The 14,978-nt window shown below is 45.6% G+C and overlaps 1 protein-coding gene across 1 annotated transcript; it reads left to right on the top strand.

Moving 5' to 3' along the window:
- The first annotated feature begins 2,239 nt into the window (after nt 1-2,239).
- Nucleotides 2,240-10,668, top strand: LOC147119814 (putative G protein-coupled receptor 139). The gene is made up of 4 exons (XM_085984151.1): nt 2,240-2,351; nt 6,936-7,820; nt 10,226-10,258; nt 10,376-10,668. The coding sequence occupies exons 1-4, from the start codon at nt 2,240-2,242 to the stop codon at nt 10,666-10,668; spliced, it is 1,323 nt and encodes a 440-aa protein (XP_085840277.1).
- The last annotated feature ends 4,310 nt before the right edge of the window (nt 10,669-14,978 follow it).

Below are 14,978 nucleotides of genomic sequence, written 5' to 3'. Positions count from 1 at the left end.
ATCAGGCATGACCATGTTGAATGGCGTAGCAGGCTGGAAGGGCCGAATGGTCTAATTGTGCTCCTATTTTTCTAAAATATTTACTAGAATGGTTCCATGGATGAAATAAATAAGTTATGTGAAGAGACTAGAGTAACTGGGATTGGTCTCCTTGGAGTAGAGAAGACCAGGAGGAGTTTTGATACAGGTGTTCAAAATTATGAATGACTTTGACAGACTAAAAAAGGAGAAACTGTTTCCAGTGACTGAAGGGTCGCTCACCAGAGGACACAGATTTAATGTAATTGGCAAAGGAACCAGAGATGGCAGGAGGAACAATAATTTGTTTAGCGAGTAAGTATGATCTGGAATGCATTGCCTGAAATGGTAGTGGAAGTAGATTCAATAGAAACTTTCAAATAGAATTTGGATAAATACCTGAAAGGAGAACATTCGGAGAGCTACATGGAAAGAGCAGGCGGTTGGGACCGATTGGATAGCACTTTCATCGGCACGATGGGCCGAATAGCCAGCTGCTGTGCTGTATCAATCTCCGATTCTATGATTCGTATCAAGTACAAAAATGATTAATGCCCAGAAGTGTTCCATTGCAGAAGTAGCCTTTCTCCCACAAATGGGGGATTGTGTGTAACTGGGCCAGTTTGTGAGGCACAGTGTAAGAATATGAGCTTTTGAAGGTATTTTGAGGGATTAGGCATGGCAAGAGTTAAATGTCCCTAGGCTTTTCTCTGACAAGCTTCTTTCTGCAGAAATCATACTGCCTTTGATTCCTGCTGACTGAAGGTTCTGGGTGCGTCACAAGTTCCCTCTTTTATTATCTAAATACAACTGTTATTTGTTTTAAATTCATTTTGGGGATATGGGCGTCGCTGGCAAGGCCGGCATTTATTGTCCATCCCTAGTTGCCGTTGAGAAGGTGGTGGCGAGCTGCCTACTTGAACTGCTGCAGTCCGTGTGGTGAAGGTACTCCTACAGTGCTGTTAGGGTGGGAGTTCCAGGATTTTTCTATAAAGGCAAGGGAAAAGGACAGGGTAGGCTCAGAGCTTTCTGAGTTTTATCTCATTGGTTCCACATCTGTGGGAATGTGAAAATTAGTGAGCCATGGAATCATAATCAACTCTAAATCCCTTGTTACTAATTTTCAGGATTAAGCTTTGCTAGACCGTAGTTTAATATTAAGAGTGCCAGTTTATAGTTTTTATTAAGTTAGTATAGTTTTATTAATGTAGCCTTCTTTCTCTTCTGTGAGGATTAGCAGAAATCATGTGAAAAATGAGACTCTAATTGGAAGCCCTTGTCATCAAGGTTGCGTCATCAACATGGAAACCAAGAACAGAAAGATCTTGTGCTAAGGAGATTACGGGGGCCCAAAGCCTGTGGTGGGAGGCAGAGCTTCCCGGGTTCTTGATTGGGTAGAATGCAGGGTTAAGGAAAATACATGATTAGATGGATCTTTCTGTAGTTCAGGTTCTGGGGGTATATCCTAGTGGGTTTATGTCATTCTCAGACTAGACGGGCCAGGAAGGGCACTGATCCAGACAGGTGCAGATGCTCCTGTGAGTAGAAGGAACCAGGATTGGGCCACGCCTACCACCCAAAGGACAATGACGAGCAATATAATTCTGTATCGTACTTTGTAAACAGCTGCTCCAATACTGGGTGTATTAAGTTTCACTTATGCTTAAATAAAGAAGGAAAGAAAGACTTGCATTTATATAGTGCCTTGCACGACTATGGGACGTCCCAAAGCGCTTTACGGCCAATGAAGTACTTTTTTGAAGTGTAGTCACTGTTGAAATGTGGGAAAACCATAACTGTTAACAATATGGAGCCACCTTCGAACCATTGAACAGACAGTCTAAAGGGGCTTCCATTTTCTCTTTGAACAGTTGCTACATGCTGATATCAAGTATTCTACATTTCCTTTCCGCAGACGTTTAAAGGAAAAACACCAGAAAATTGCAATGTGAATCTAGTGTTCAGCTCACATTGTAGCTATTCGGCGTTTTCATTTAGAACTCGGTGGCGTCCAGTTTTGTCCATTCTACTGCAACAGAAATCAGAGTCAAATTCGGTGCATTCATCTGTTTGTCCAATGACTATAACTAACACCAATGGTGATGTCACCTAACTTGTTTGTGCAATGATTGTAACTAACACTTATGGTGATGTCATCTAATTGTGTCTCGGAGGGTTCACATCAGGTATAATAAGGGATCCTTTAAATGTCGAACAGAGCATGTGTGGGATCCGGAATGGACATTGCTGCTTCTCACAGAAAATGCACGCCCCACCCAGAGGCCTAGTATATGCCATTTACTACACTGTCCTTGCAGCTATCGCTGTGCCAGGTAAAGTATTGCAGTAAGATATTGATTGTAAAAAGCGTTAGTTATCTGGATCGTCTCAGTAACATGTTATTGGCCACACTTTGTGCAATGTGTTCCCCCCGGAGTCGTCTGTACAGCGGGATTGGTTCGACCGATGTTACACATAGAAGGACTGTAGTTCAGTGCGACAGTTGATTGCAATTACCTTCAAGTGTTTATGCCGGTTGTTTACTTTCATGTATGATAGCAAAATACTGCGGATGCTGGAAACCCGAAATAACAACAGAAAATGCTGGAAAAACTCAGCAGGCCAGGCAACATCCGTGGAGACAAAATAGAGTCAACGTTTCGGGTCAAACTCGTTGTCAAGACTGGAAAGGCACTGGAAATTAAATAGATTGAAAGGCCAGGCTGGGAGAGAACAAAAGAGAAGTGAAGAGACGTTAAGAGGTATTCAAAACGAGACGAGATGGTGATAGGACTAGTGGAGACAAAAGACGGCTCTAGATTAGGTGTGAAATGACCTGGCAGAATGAGAGACAGCTGCCATGTGGGAGAGAGAAAAAAAAGGGTGGGAAAGGGCCATAACAAAGGTGGGGATAAAAAATAAGTAAAAATGTAATGGGGGCCAAGGTTATGATCTGAAATTGTTGAACTCTATATTGAGTCCGGAAGGCTGATAAGTGCCTAATCGGAAGATGAGGTGCTGTTCCTCGAGTTTACACTGTGCTTCCGTGGAACAATGCAAGAGCCCAAGTACAGTGAGGTCTGAGTGGGAATGAGGCAGTGAATTAAAATGACAGGTGACCGGAAGCTCGGGGTCACCCTTACAGTCTGAACAGAGGTGTCCCGCAAAGCAGTCACCCAATCTGCGTTTGGTCTCCCCAATGTAGAGGAGACCACATCGTGAGCAGCGAACACAGCATACTAGAATGCAAGAAGTACAAGTAAATCGCTGTTTGACCTGGAAGGGGTGTTTGGGGCCCTGGACAGTGGGAAGGGGTGAGGTATAAGGGCAGGTGTTGCATCTCCTGCGCTTGCACGGGAAGATGCTGAGTGAAGGGTAAGGGGTGCTGGGGGTGATAGAGGAGTGGACTAGGGTGTCTCGGAGGGAGCGGTCCCAATGGAATGCTGAAAGGGGAGGGGAGGGGAAGATGCATTTGGTGATGGGATCACATTGGAGGTGGCGGAAATGGCGTAGGATGATCCGTTGAATGTGGAGGCTGATGGTGTGAAAGGTGAGGACAAGGGGAACTCTGTCATGGTTCCAGGAGGAAGGGGCAGGGGTGAGGGCAGATGTGCGGGAGATAGAACGGACACGGTCGAGGGCCGTGTCAACCACGGTAGAGGGGAATCCTTGGTTGAGGAAAAAGGAAGATATGTCGGAAGCACTGGTGTGGAAGGTGGCATCGTTGGAGCAGATGCGGCTGAGACGGAGAAACTGGGAGAATGGAATTGAGTCCTTACAGGAGGCGGGGTGGGAGGAAGTGTAGTCCAGGTAGCTGTGGGAGTCAGTGGGCTTGTAGCGAATGTTGGTCAATAAGCTATCCCCAGAGATGGAGATGGAGAAGTCGAGGGAGGGAAGGGAAGAGTCGTAGATGGACCATGTGAAGGTGAGGGAAGGCTGGAAATTGGAGGCAAAGTGAATGAAATTGTCTAGTTCAGGGCGAGAGCAGGAAATGGCACTGATACAGTCATCAATGTGCCGGAAAAAGAGGTGCGGGAGGGGACCCGTGTAGGACTGGAACAAAGAGTGTTCCACATATCCCACGAAAAGGCAGGCATAGCTGGGACCCATTCGGGTACCCATAGCAACACCTTTGATTTGGTGAAATGAGTTGATTCAAAGGAGAAGTTGTTCAATGTGAGAACAAGTTCAGCCAGGCAGAGGAGGGTAGTGGTGGATGGGGACTGTTCAAGCCTCTATTCAAGGGAGAAGCGGAGCGCCCTCAGGCTATACTGGTGGAGGATGGAGGTGTAGAGGGATTGTATGTCCATGGTGAAAAGGAGCCGGTTGGGGCCAGGAAACTGGAAACTGTTAAAGTGGCAGAGTGCGTCCGAAGAGATGTGGATGTAGGTGGGAAGAGACTGGACAAGGGGAGAATAGATAGAGTCGAGATAGGAAGAGATAAGTTCGGTGGGGCAAGAACAGGCTGAAACGATGGGTCTACCAGGGCAGTCCTGTTTGTGGATCTTGGGAAGGAGGTAGAAGCGGGCTGTGCAGGGTTGGGGAACTATGAGGCTGGTGGCCACGGGGGGAAGATCTCCAGAGGAGATGAGGTCAGTGACTGCCTTGGAAACGGTGGCTTGATGTTTGCTAGTGGGGTCATGGTCCAGGCAGAGGTAGGAGGAGGTGTTGGAGAGTTGGCGATCAGTCTCCATACAGTAGAGGTCGATTCGCCAAACAACAACAGCACCACTCTTGTCAGCAGTTTTAATGACAATGTCAGGGTTGGATCTAAGAGAATGGAGTGCTGCAAGTTCAGAGGGAGGTAGGTTGGCGTGAGTGAGGGGAGCAGAGAAATGGAGGCGGCTGATGTCACGATGGCAGTTAGCGATGAAAAGATCTAGAGAGGGTAAGAGGGTACTTTCATGGTTGTACTCGGCCTGTGTAGTGGTGCAGAGTGAAATAAGCCGACCCGAACACCCACCTCGAAATAACACTTCGAAATGTGTCTCCATTTTCTCCAACCACCACGCTGTGAGGAGCGGGCGAACTATCCACCAGCTCCCGCCTTGCTCCCGTTTAACTGTTTCTGGACGATTGTGGATAGATGGAGACAATTTAACTACAAAAATATCTTTGTGTTTTTAAACTGAATTACATGTACCTATAACAATTGCGTTGAAATCAAGTCGAATAATATTTCACCTCCCTCAGTTCCAGGGATCTAAGCTCTGTTCCCACCTTCTCTCATCCCCTGGCGCGACTCCGAGCAATCGGTTGCAGCTGGGTGTGACTGGGAAACGTGATTGCTTTAAATGACAATTTTTATTGCACATCATATCACTGCAGTGCACAAGCAGGCTAGATACCAACAGCACACTGAGAAACCGTGTTCATACATTTTTATCACGTTATTCATATTTTATTTCAGTGGTATTATCACATTACTGTAATTGATGAATCTGTCTGATTTATCTTCCCTTTTCTCCTGCGGATTGGCTCAAGCTGGGGTGCGGTTGTGAGGGCGCTCTCAGCCCCCAGGTGCCTTGGCGTTCTATATATTCAAGTTATTTACAGTGTAATTCTTCAGTCGCTGTGGAAGATCCGCAGTCATGTCTTTAATTTGTACATCGGGTGTGAGACAAACATCGAATTCCAACAGGTGTACTATTGTACAAAATGCAGAAACGCTGCCTATCTGTTCAAAGCCAACCCCACCACTGAACTGAAGAGCCCCAGATCATATGGGCGGATGATGAGTACAGCGAAAGTGGTCTTCCGCCCGTCTCAGAACTGAACACCCTGTGAGAAAACAAAGGGGCATCAATTGAGAGGCATGGCTGCAGCAACTAAATTAAATTAATTAACTCGCGTTAATTTTCTGCAATTCAAATTGGTCCGCATAGATATACAAATAATTGATGACTGCTTTCAAGAACTATATGCATTTATATAGCCACTTTCACGACCTCGGGACGTCAAAACGCGTTTTACAGCCAATGAAGTACTTTTGAAGTGTGGTCACTGTTGTAATGTAGGAAACGCGGCAGCCAATTTACACACAGCAAGCTCCCACAAACAGCAATGTGATAACGACCAGGTAATCTGTTTTAGTGATGTTGGACTGGACTGGTTGAGCAGAATGGCCTGTTTCTGTGCCGTATATCCTATGTGATTGAGGAATAAATATTGGCCAGGATACCCGGGATAATTCCCCTGCTTTTCTTCGATATAGTGCCATGGGATCTTATAAGTCCACCTGAGAGATCAGACGGGGCCTCGGTTAAACGTCTCATCCGATGAATGTAATGAATATGTGAATCATTGACTGTTGATTAATAATGATAGGTGAACCATTTGTTGACAAATGCAGCATTAATCAATCCAACATATCAATCAATTGCTGAGATGATTTAATGATTACTTTACGCTGATTGGCTTCAACGAATCGACTTATTGAAGGTAAGCTAAAGGTCAACAATTCGAAACCTTCAAATAAGTGACTAGTTTATTAATAAACCTTATTCCGGGAACACGTTAATCCCGGGCTTCTGTTCCATTTTATAACCCCGACCATTGGTTCGATCCTTCACTGGACTTCCACACTCGCTGCTCCTGACATCTTTCCTAAAAACGCTGCTCTGTCCCTCCTCAGGCAGGTACGGGTTATTTTAATTATCATTGCACAGTCCACTCTTTTAATCCATTTGAAACGTATAAAATTGTTTGACTGGATTTGTTCCCTTATGGATCCCCATTATAAATGAAAATTATTAACTTTCATTCACCCGAACTGGCGGTCTGTCCCACTTCCACTTTGGATTATTACACTGTTTTCGTCGCTTCAGCTAACAAAGCTGCTATTTTTGCATAATTCCGGTCAACCTAACACTTCTTTGGAGCTTACTCTAATTCTTCATCTCTCTCTAACCTTGCAGTCAATTTAGTGGCGATTGTGATCCTGTCCCGAGGAAGGTGCGGTCTCTCCAGATGTATCACTCGGTACCTGGTGTCCATGGCGGTGACGGATCTCCTGGTCATTCTCACTGCTGTGATATTAAACCGGATTCCGGGTATTTATTTTCCTGCTAGTTTCTTGTCCATCACCCCGGTGTGCAGTCTCAACATTGCGTTAATACATGCATCCAGAGACAGTTCGGTCTGGTTAACGGTCGCGTTCACCTTCGATCGATTTGTGGCCATTTGTTGCCAGGAGTTGAAAACAAATTATTGCACCGAGAAAACGGCGGCTGTAGTTATAGGAACAATCTGTGCGCTGGGATGTCTGAAAAGCGTCCCAGGGTACTTTATACACGAGCCCATGTACATAAGTAACAATGTCCCATGGTATTGCAGACTGAAGAAAATCCGTTATACCTCACCCGTATGGAGAGCGTTTGACTGGTTCGACCGTATTTTGACCCCATGTGCCCCGTTCCTTCTGATTTTGCTGCTCAATGCTCTGACCGTCAGATACATTCTAGTGGCCAGTGGAGCCCGCAGGAGACTCCGGGCCCACAGCAATGGAGAGAATCAGAGTGACCCAGAGATGGAGAGCCGGAGAAAGTCCATCGTTTTACTCTTCGCCATCTCGGGCACTTTCATCCTGTTGTGGATGACGTTTGTTGTACAGTTCTTTTATGAGCGATTTACAAATGATTATATAATCAAAGGCTTCAGTGACCCCAAATTTATTCTACAAGAAAGCGGAAATATGCTTCAGCTGTTGAGTTCTTGCACCAACACCTTTATTTATGCAGTGACTCAGTGTAAATTCAGAATGGAGTTAAAGAACGCGGTCACATATCCACTGAATGTACTCGGTGAATTAATAAAATAATGAAGGTATAAACCACAGGATTAATTGTGCATTGTGAGAATTGTCCATGGAGTGCTTCAGAGTTTGGAAAACAATGTTATTGAGATAAGGTGAATACAATAAATCTGTACGTTTGTGGGCTGGCATCAGATAAAATAAGACCATAAGAATATAAGAAACAGGAGCAGAAGTAGGCCAATCGGCCCCTGAAGCCTGCTCCGCCATTCAATAAGAACATGGCTGATCCAATCTTCCTACTCTCCCCCCATACCCCTTGACTTCCTTGTAGTTCAAAAGTCTGTCAGTCTCCGCCTTGAATATATTCAATGACTCCGCTTCCACAGCTCTCTGGGGTAGAGAATTCCAAAGATTCACAACCCTCTGAGAGAAGAAATTCCTCCTAATCTCCGTCTTAAATGGGCGACCCCTTATTCTGATGCTGTGCCTCCTAGTTCTAGATACCCCCACTAGGGGAAACATCCTCTCAGCGTCCAGTCTGTCCATGCCCCACAGAATCTTATGTTTCAATAAGATCACTTCTCATTCTTCTAACCTCCAATGAGTATAGACCCAACCTGCACAATCTTCTGTCATACATCAACCCCTTCATCCCAGGAATCAACCTAGTGAACCTTCTCTGCATTTCTTCCAATGCAAGTATATCCTTCCTTAATTATGGAGACCAGTACTCCAGGTGTGGTCTCACCAGCGCCCTTTAAAGTTGCATCAAAACTTCCCTACTTTTATACTCCAACCCCTTGCAATAAATGCCAACATTCCATTAGCCTTCCGAATTACTTGCTGTACCTGCAAGGTAACTTTCTGTGTTTCATATACTAGGACCCCCAGATCCCTTTGTACCGCATCATTTAGTAGTCTCACTCCGTTTAAATAATAATTTGCTTTTTCATTATTCCTTCCAAAGTGGATAAACTCACATTTTCCCACATTATACTCCATCTGCCAAATGTTTGCCCATTCATATAATCTATCTATAACCCTTTGCAGACTTTTTGTGTCCTCCTCACAACTTGCTAACCCACCTATCTTTGTATCATCAGCAAATTTGGCTACAGTACCCTCGGTCCCTTCATCCAAGTCATTAATATAGATTGTAAATAGTTGAGGCCCCAGCACTGATCGCTGTTGCACCCCACTAGTTACTGATTGCCAACCAGAAGATGACCCATTTATCCCGACTCTCTGTTTTCTGTTAATTAGCCAATCCCCTATCCATGCCAATATATTACCATTAACCTTATCTTGTGCAGTAACCTTTTATGTGGCACCTTATCGAATGCCTTCTGGAAATCCAAATACACTACATCAACTGGTTCCCCTTTATCCATCCTGTTTGTTACATCCTCAAAGAACTCTAGAAAATTTGTCAGACACGATTTCCCTTTCATAAAACCATGTTGCCTCTGCTTGATTGACTTATGATTTTCTAAATGTACTGCTATTACCTCCTTAAAAATGGATTCCAGCATTTTCCCAATGACAGATGGTAGGCTAACTGGCCTATAGTTTCCTGCTTCTGTATCCCTCCTTTCTTGAATAGTGGCGTAACATTTGTGGTTTTCCAATCTGCTGGGACCTCTCCAGAAGCCAGGGAATTTTCGTAGATTATAACAAACGCATCCACTATCTCTGCAGTGATCACTGCAGCCACTTATTTTAAGTCCCTAGGATGCAGGCCATCTGGTCCAGGGGACTTGTCGGGCTTTAGCCCCATTAGTTTGCTTTTTCTCATTACTTATTACTTTTTTTTCCAGTGATAGACATTGTTTTAGGTTCCTCCCTCCCTATAGCACCTTGATTATCTATTATTATTGGGAACTTTTTAGTGCCTTCTATCGTGAAGACCGATACAAAATAATTGCTTAGAGACTCTGCCATTCCTCTATTTCCCATTAGAATAGGCATGAAAGCTGCTACATTGTTGTAATGTGAGACAGAGAAGGGAACCTCCCACTCGACCTGGTCTGGCCTACATGTACTCCAGTCCTACACTAAACAAATGACTCTTTGTGTCGGCATGACCAATAGGGATGAATAGTAATTGCAGATTTGGCAGTTTCACCCTAACACCAAGTACAAATTTGTCAAAAAATGTATACGTATAAAATATTACCCAGCAATAAATTAGTGTAAATATGAGACTCACAAGCTGGCATAGAGGCGTAGTCGTGGGCAACAAACCCACCGTTGATTGGGGCTGCTGATCTGACTGTACCAGAGACAAAAACCATCCCAATTTAGTGTCTTGTAACCATACAGAACCAATGACACAAACATCCCAATTTACTGACATCAGTAACTGCACTTCCAAAAGCACTTCATTGTCTGTAAAGCGCTGTGGGACGTCCAGTGATGCGCTAATTAAGTGCAAGTCTTTCAATCTTACAGTTAATTTCGTGGCGATTGTGATCCTGCCCCGAGGTAAGTCCGGTCTCTCCAGATGTATCACTCGGTACCTGGTGTCCATGGCGGTGACGGAACTCCTGGTCATTATCACTGCTTTGATATTAAACCGGATTCCTATTATTTATTTTCCAGGTAGCTTCCTGTCCATTACTCCCGGATGCAGTCTCAGCATTACTTTAATTCATGCATCAAGAGACAGTTCTGTCTTGTTAACGGTCGCTTTCACCTTCGATCGATTTGTGGCCATTTGTTGTCAGAAATTGAAAACAGAATATTGCACCGAGGAAACCGCGGCTGTTGTTATAGGAACGATTCGTGCACTGGCATGTTCTAAAAGCGTTCCCTGGTATTTTCTGCACGAGCGCATCTACATAATTAATAATGTCCCGTGGTATTACAGACAGAAGGATATCCGTTATACGTGACTTGCATGGACCGCATTTGAATGGTCTGATCGTCTTTTAACACCATAGGGTCAATTTTAATTCAGGTGCGGGGAATTGGTGGTTTCCCCTAATTTAGTGATTCCATCACGATTGCAAATGGGTCTGTGAGATTGATACAAATTTACCACAATTGGCCAATTGATTTCCAGCGTGTGGGAAGCCTTGGCAATTCAATATTTCCAGTCAAAAAGTCGCAGAACTTGACGTCATTATTGCTGCTGCTCTTAAGGTCCACAGCAAGCCTTGCTTCTTCTGCAAGCTTCCAACCTTCAACATTAACATAGGTAACATAGAATTTAGGAGCAGGAGTTGGCCATTCGGCCCCTCAAGCCTGCTCCGCCATTCGATGTGATCATGGCTGATCCAAATTCAGTACCCGGTCCCTGCTTTCTCCCCATACCCCTTGATCCCTTTAGCCTTAAGAAATATATCCAACTCCTTCTTGAATATATTTAATGAATTGGCCTCTACTGCCTTCTGTGGTAGAGAATTCCACAGGTTCACCACACTCTGGGTGAAGAAATTCCTCCTCATTTCTGTCCTAAATGGCATACCGTTTACCCTTAGACTGTGACCCCTGGTTCTGGACTCCCCGACCATCAGGAGCATCCTTCCTGCATCTAGTCTGTCCAGTCCTGTCAGAATTTTATAAGTTTAATTGAGATCCCCTCTCATTCGTCTAAACTACAGCGAGTACAAGCCCAATCGACCCAATCTCTCCTCATACGTCATACCTGCCATCCCAGTTATCAGCCTGGTGAATCTTCGCTGAACTTGTTCCATGGCAAGAACATCCTACCTCAGGTAAGGTGACCAAAACTGCACACAATACCCAAGATGTGGTCTCACCAAGGCCCTGTACAACTGCAGCAAGACATCCTTGTTCCTGTACTCAAAGCCTCTCGCTACGAAGGCCAAAATAACATTTGCCTTCCTAACCGCCTGCTGCACCTGCATGCTTACCTTCTGCGACTGGTGCACAAGGATACCCAGGTCTCGTTGCACTTCCCCTTCTCCCAATCTATTCCCATTCAGATAATAATCTATCTTCCTGTTTTTGCCACCAAAGTGGATAACCTCACATTTATCCACGTTATATTGCATCTGCCATGCTTCTGCCCAATCACCCAACCTGTCCAATTCATACTGGAGTTTCTCGGTATCCTCCTCACAACACACACGCCCACCCAGCTATGTGTCGTCTGCAAATTTAGAGATATTACATCTAGTTCCATCATCCAGATCATTAATATATATTGTGAATAGCTTGGGTCCAAGGTCCGATCCCTGCGGTACCCCACTAGTCACTGCCTGCCACTCGGAAAAAGTCCCGTTTATTCCAACTCTTTGCTTTCTGTCTGCCAACCAGTTCTCTATCCAAGTCAATACCTTGCCCCCAATCCCATGTGCCTTAACTTTACACACTAACCTCTTATGCGGGACCTTATCGAAAGCCTTCTGAAAGTCCAAATATACCACATCCACTGGTTCTCCCTTATCTATTTTACCAGTTACATCCACAAAAATTTCCAGTAGATTAGTCAAGCACGATTTACCTTTTGTAAATCCATGTTGACTTTGTCCGATCCTGTCACTGTTTTCCAAGTGCTCAGCTATTACATCCTTTATAATGTAAGAAATCACACAACACCAGGTTACAGTCCAACAGCTTTATTTGAAATCACAAGCTTTCGGAGCGCTGCTCCTTCTTCAGATAAAGCTGTTGGACTATAACCTGGTGTTGTGTGATTTCTTACATTCGTCCACCCCAGTCCAACTCCGGCACCTCCACACCATCCTTTATAATGGACTCTATAGCATTTTCCCCACTACCGATGTCCGGCTTACCAGTCTGTAATTCCCCATTTTCTCCCTACCACCTTTTTTGAATAGTGAGGTAACATTAGCTACCCTCCAATCCATGGGTACTGTTCCAGATTCCATCGAATGTTGGAATATGATCAGCAATGCATCTACTATTTCTAGGGCCACTTCCTTAAGTACCTAGGATGTAGATTATCAGGCCCTGGGGATTTATCGACCTTCAGTCCCATCAATTTCCTTAACACCATTTCCTTACAAATACTGATTTCTTTCAGTTCCTCCCCTTCATCAGACCCTATGTTCCCCGACATCTCTGGGAGGTTATTTGTGTCCTCCTTTGTGAGGACAGAACCAAAATGTATATTTAATTGTTCTGCCATTAAGATGGCACAGGAGCCTGCAGGAGGAACCGCCAGCGGGAGGGCCAGATCTGTGCCCAAGTTTGATGAGGCTTCACTACAGGCATTATTGGATGGTGCTCGGACCCACAGGGAGGTCCTCTTCCCTTCTTCAGGGAGGAAGTGGCCTCCCTGCCAGACCAAGGCTGTGTGGCTAGAGGTGGCAAACCAAATCAACTGCTTGGGGCTCACACAAAGAATGTGGTTGCAGTGCAGGAAAAGATTCCATGACTTTCTTTGCACTGGAAATATAAGTACTGTCTGATGTTTCCACCACTCTCAATCTGATCCCCATTACCTTTCCTCACCAGCACTCAGCTTTTGCAATCTCTTCCTGCACATCCCACTAGACACTCACATTCATGCAACCTTACCCATTCCCTCTCTCTCTATGCTCACACTCACAGAACTATGCCACCATGCAGCCCTCACACTCCCTCTCACTCTGATGCTTTGAACACAACTGACAGCATACAGGGAGGGTCCTTGGTATTGCAACCTCACTCCACCTTTGTCTCCTTCTAAGTATCTATGCCATGCAATCACTGCACTCACTCCTTCATTCTCACTCAACCTCCACTTGTCTCCCTCATTGCAGGAAAAGAGAGCACAGAACAGGAGAGAGCGAGCCAGGACAGAAGGAGGGCCGCCCTCATTAGCCCAGCTCACCCCCTGGGAGGAAGGCGTTCTGGAGATTGCCGGGGCTGACCGAGATATGGACATTGGGGAAGGCTAGGCAGGAGCATCCCCGCAAGCTGGTGACAGAATAGTTTTCCATCACTCTCATTGGCATTGCAAGAGTCGCTGATAATGATTCTGAAGCTACATCATATGGACTTATGATCATTTGCAAAATGCAATGTGCATGTAACCTTGGCATCACATCTCTAACTTTTTGCTTGACTCCCCCACAGGACCATAGAGAGCCCCGTCCCCACTGTGCAGGAGGAAGAGCCTGAGCAGCCAGACTCCTCAGAGGAATCTGCAACCTCTGAGGGCGCACCGTCAGCAGGAATAAGCGCACCCAGCACCAGCGCAGACACTCACACCTCGGTGGGACCTTCGGGACATAGAGTAGTGTTGTCAACTGGTGTATCACAGCTCACAAGTGAGCATCAGCAGATTGTGGAGACAGGGACAGCAGTGGAGGCTCCTCGTCGGAGGGCGCAGGACTCTGCCAGCTCGGCTCAGCTGCATGTGGACCCTCTGCCTCTGGATCCATCTGTAAGAGCAGAGGTGATGGAACTCCATGCACAGATGCAGGAGTATCTGGCAGGTTTTGTCTCAGGGGTCGTTGCGAGTGTGGAGTGAATGGAGGAGTCCAAATGAACAGGAGCAGAGCCTTTGTGGAGTCAGTGGCGCATGAATGCATCAACACAGAGAGGATGGCTACCTACGTGGAAATGATTGCTGGTGTGGTAAGGCTGGGTACGGTAGAGGAGAGGATGGCTCATGGAGGAGGTTAGTCGCCAGGGTATGGAAAACATGGCGAGTGTTCAGAATAGAATGATATCTCTTGAGGAGCGATGGGAATCTATTGAACAGAGAAACTGTAGTGTATGTGCCTTTAAGAGCCCCAGGTGTGCTGTAATGCTGGTAATGGCCACTGGGGCTATATAAGCCTGTATATTGTGTATATCCGTTAGAACCCCCCCAAAACTTTGCTTAGTAAACACCTATGAACCAACTCCTGTCTTCAGTGTCTTTATCAACACACGGACACTACAGTGGCGACGAAGTGGAAACGGACTTACCTGCAATTTGGCAGCACCTCAAGGACATCGATTCCTCGGGCGTCCAGAAGACTTAAGAAAGTGAGAAAAGCTGTGGTTTCACCAGCGGGCCAAGCTGGTGTCAGGTACTGCGCTAACCCTTCCTGGGTGTCAGGCTGGGGCTCCAGCGGCTGGCTCTGCAGCTGAGACAGGCAGCGAAATCGGAGGCAAGCAATAACGGACTGGGAGGGCGCACTCGGGAGACGGCCGGCGCGGCAAGCAGGTCAGCGTTCAGACCTGGAGAGAAAGTCCCACAGGAACGAGACTCCAACTGTAAATAAATTTTAAAAAAAAG

Source organism: Somniosus microcephalus, chromosome 4, assembly GCF_052327205.1.
Source record: "Somniosus microcephalus isolate GS21.2 chromosome 4, FLI_Smic_1.0, whole genome shotgun sequence".
NCBI classification, from domain to species: Eukaryota; Metazoa; Chordata; class Chondrichthyes; order Squaliformes; family Somniosidae; genus Somniosus; species Somniosus microcephalus.
This window is presented reverse-complemented; position numbering and strand designations above follow the sequence as displayed.

What these genes read in the sequence shown, in the direction of transcription:
- LOC147119814 (XM_085984151.1), top strand. Translation starts at nt 2,240, where the DNA reads ATGTGTGGGATCCGGAATGGACATTGCTGCTTCTCACAGAAAATGCAC. An exon ending in ATATCCACTGAATGTACTCG is followed by an intron (nt 7,821 to 10,225) that starts GTGAATTAATAA and finishes TCAATCTTACAG; the next exon opens with TTAATTTCGTGGCGATTGTG. An exon ending in GATTGTGATCCTGCCCCGAG is followed by an intron (nt 10,259 to 10,375) that starts GTAAGTCCGGTC and finishes TTTATTTTCCAG; the next exon opens with GTAGCTTCCTGTCCATTACT.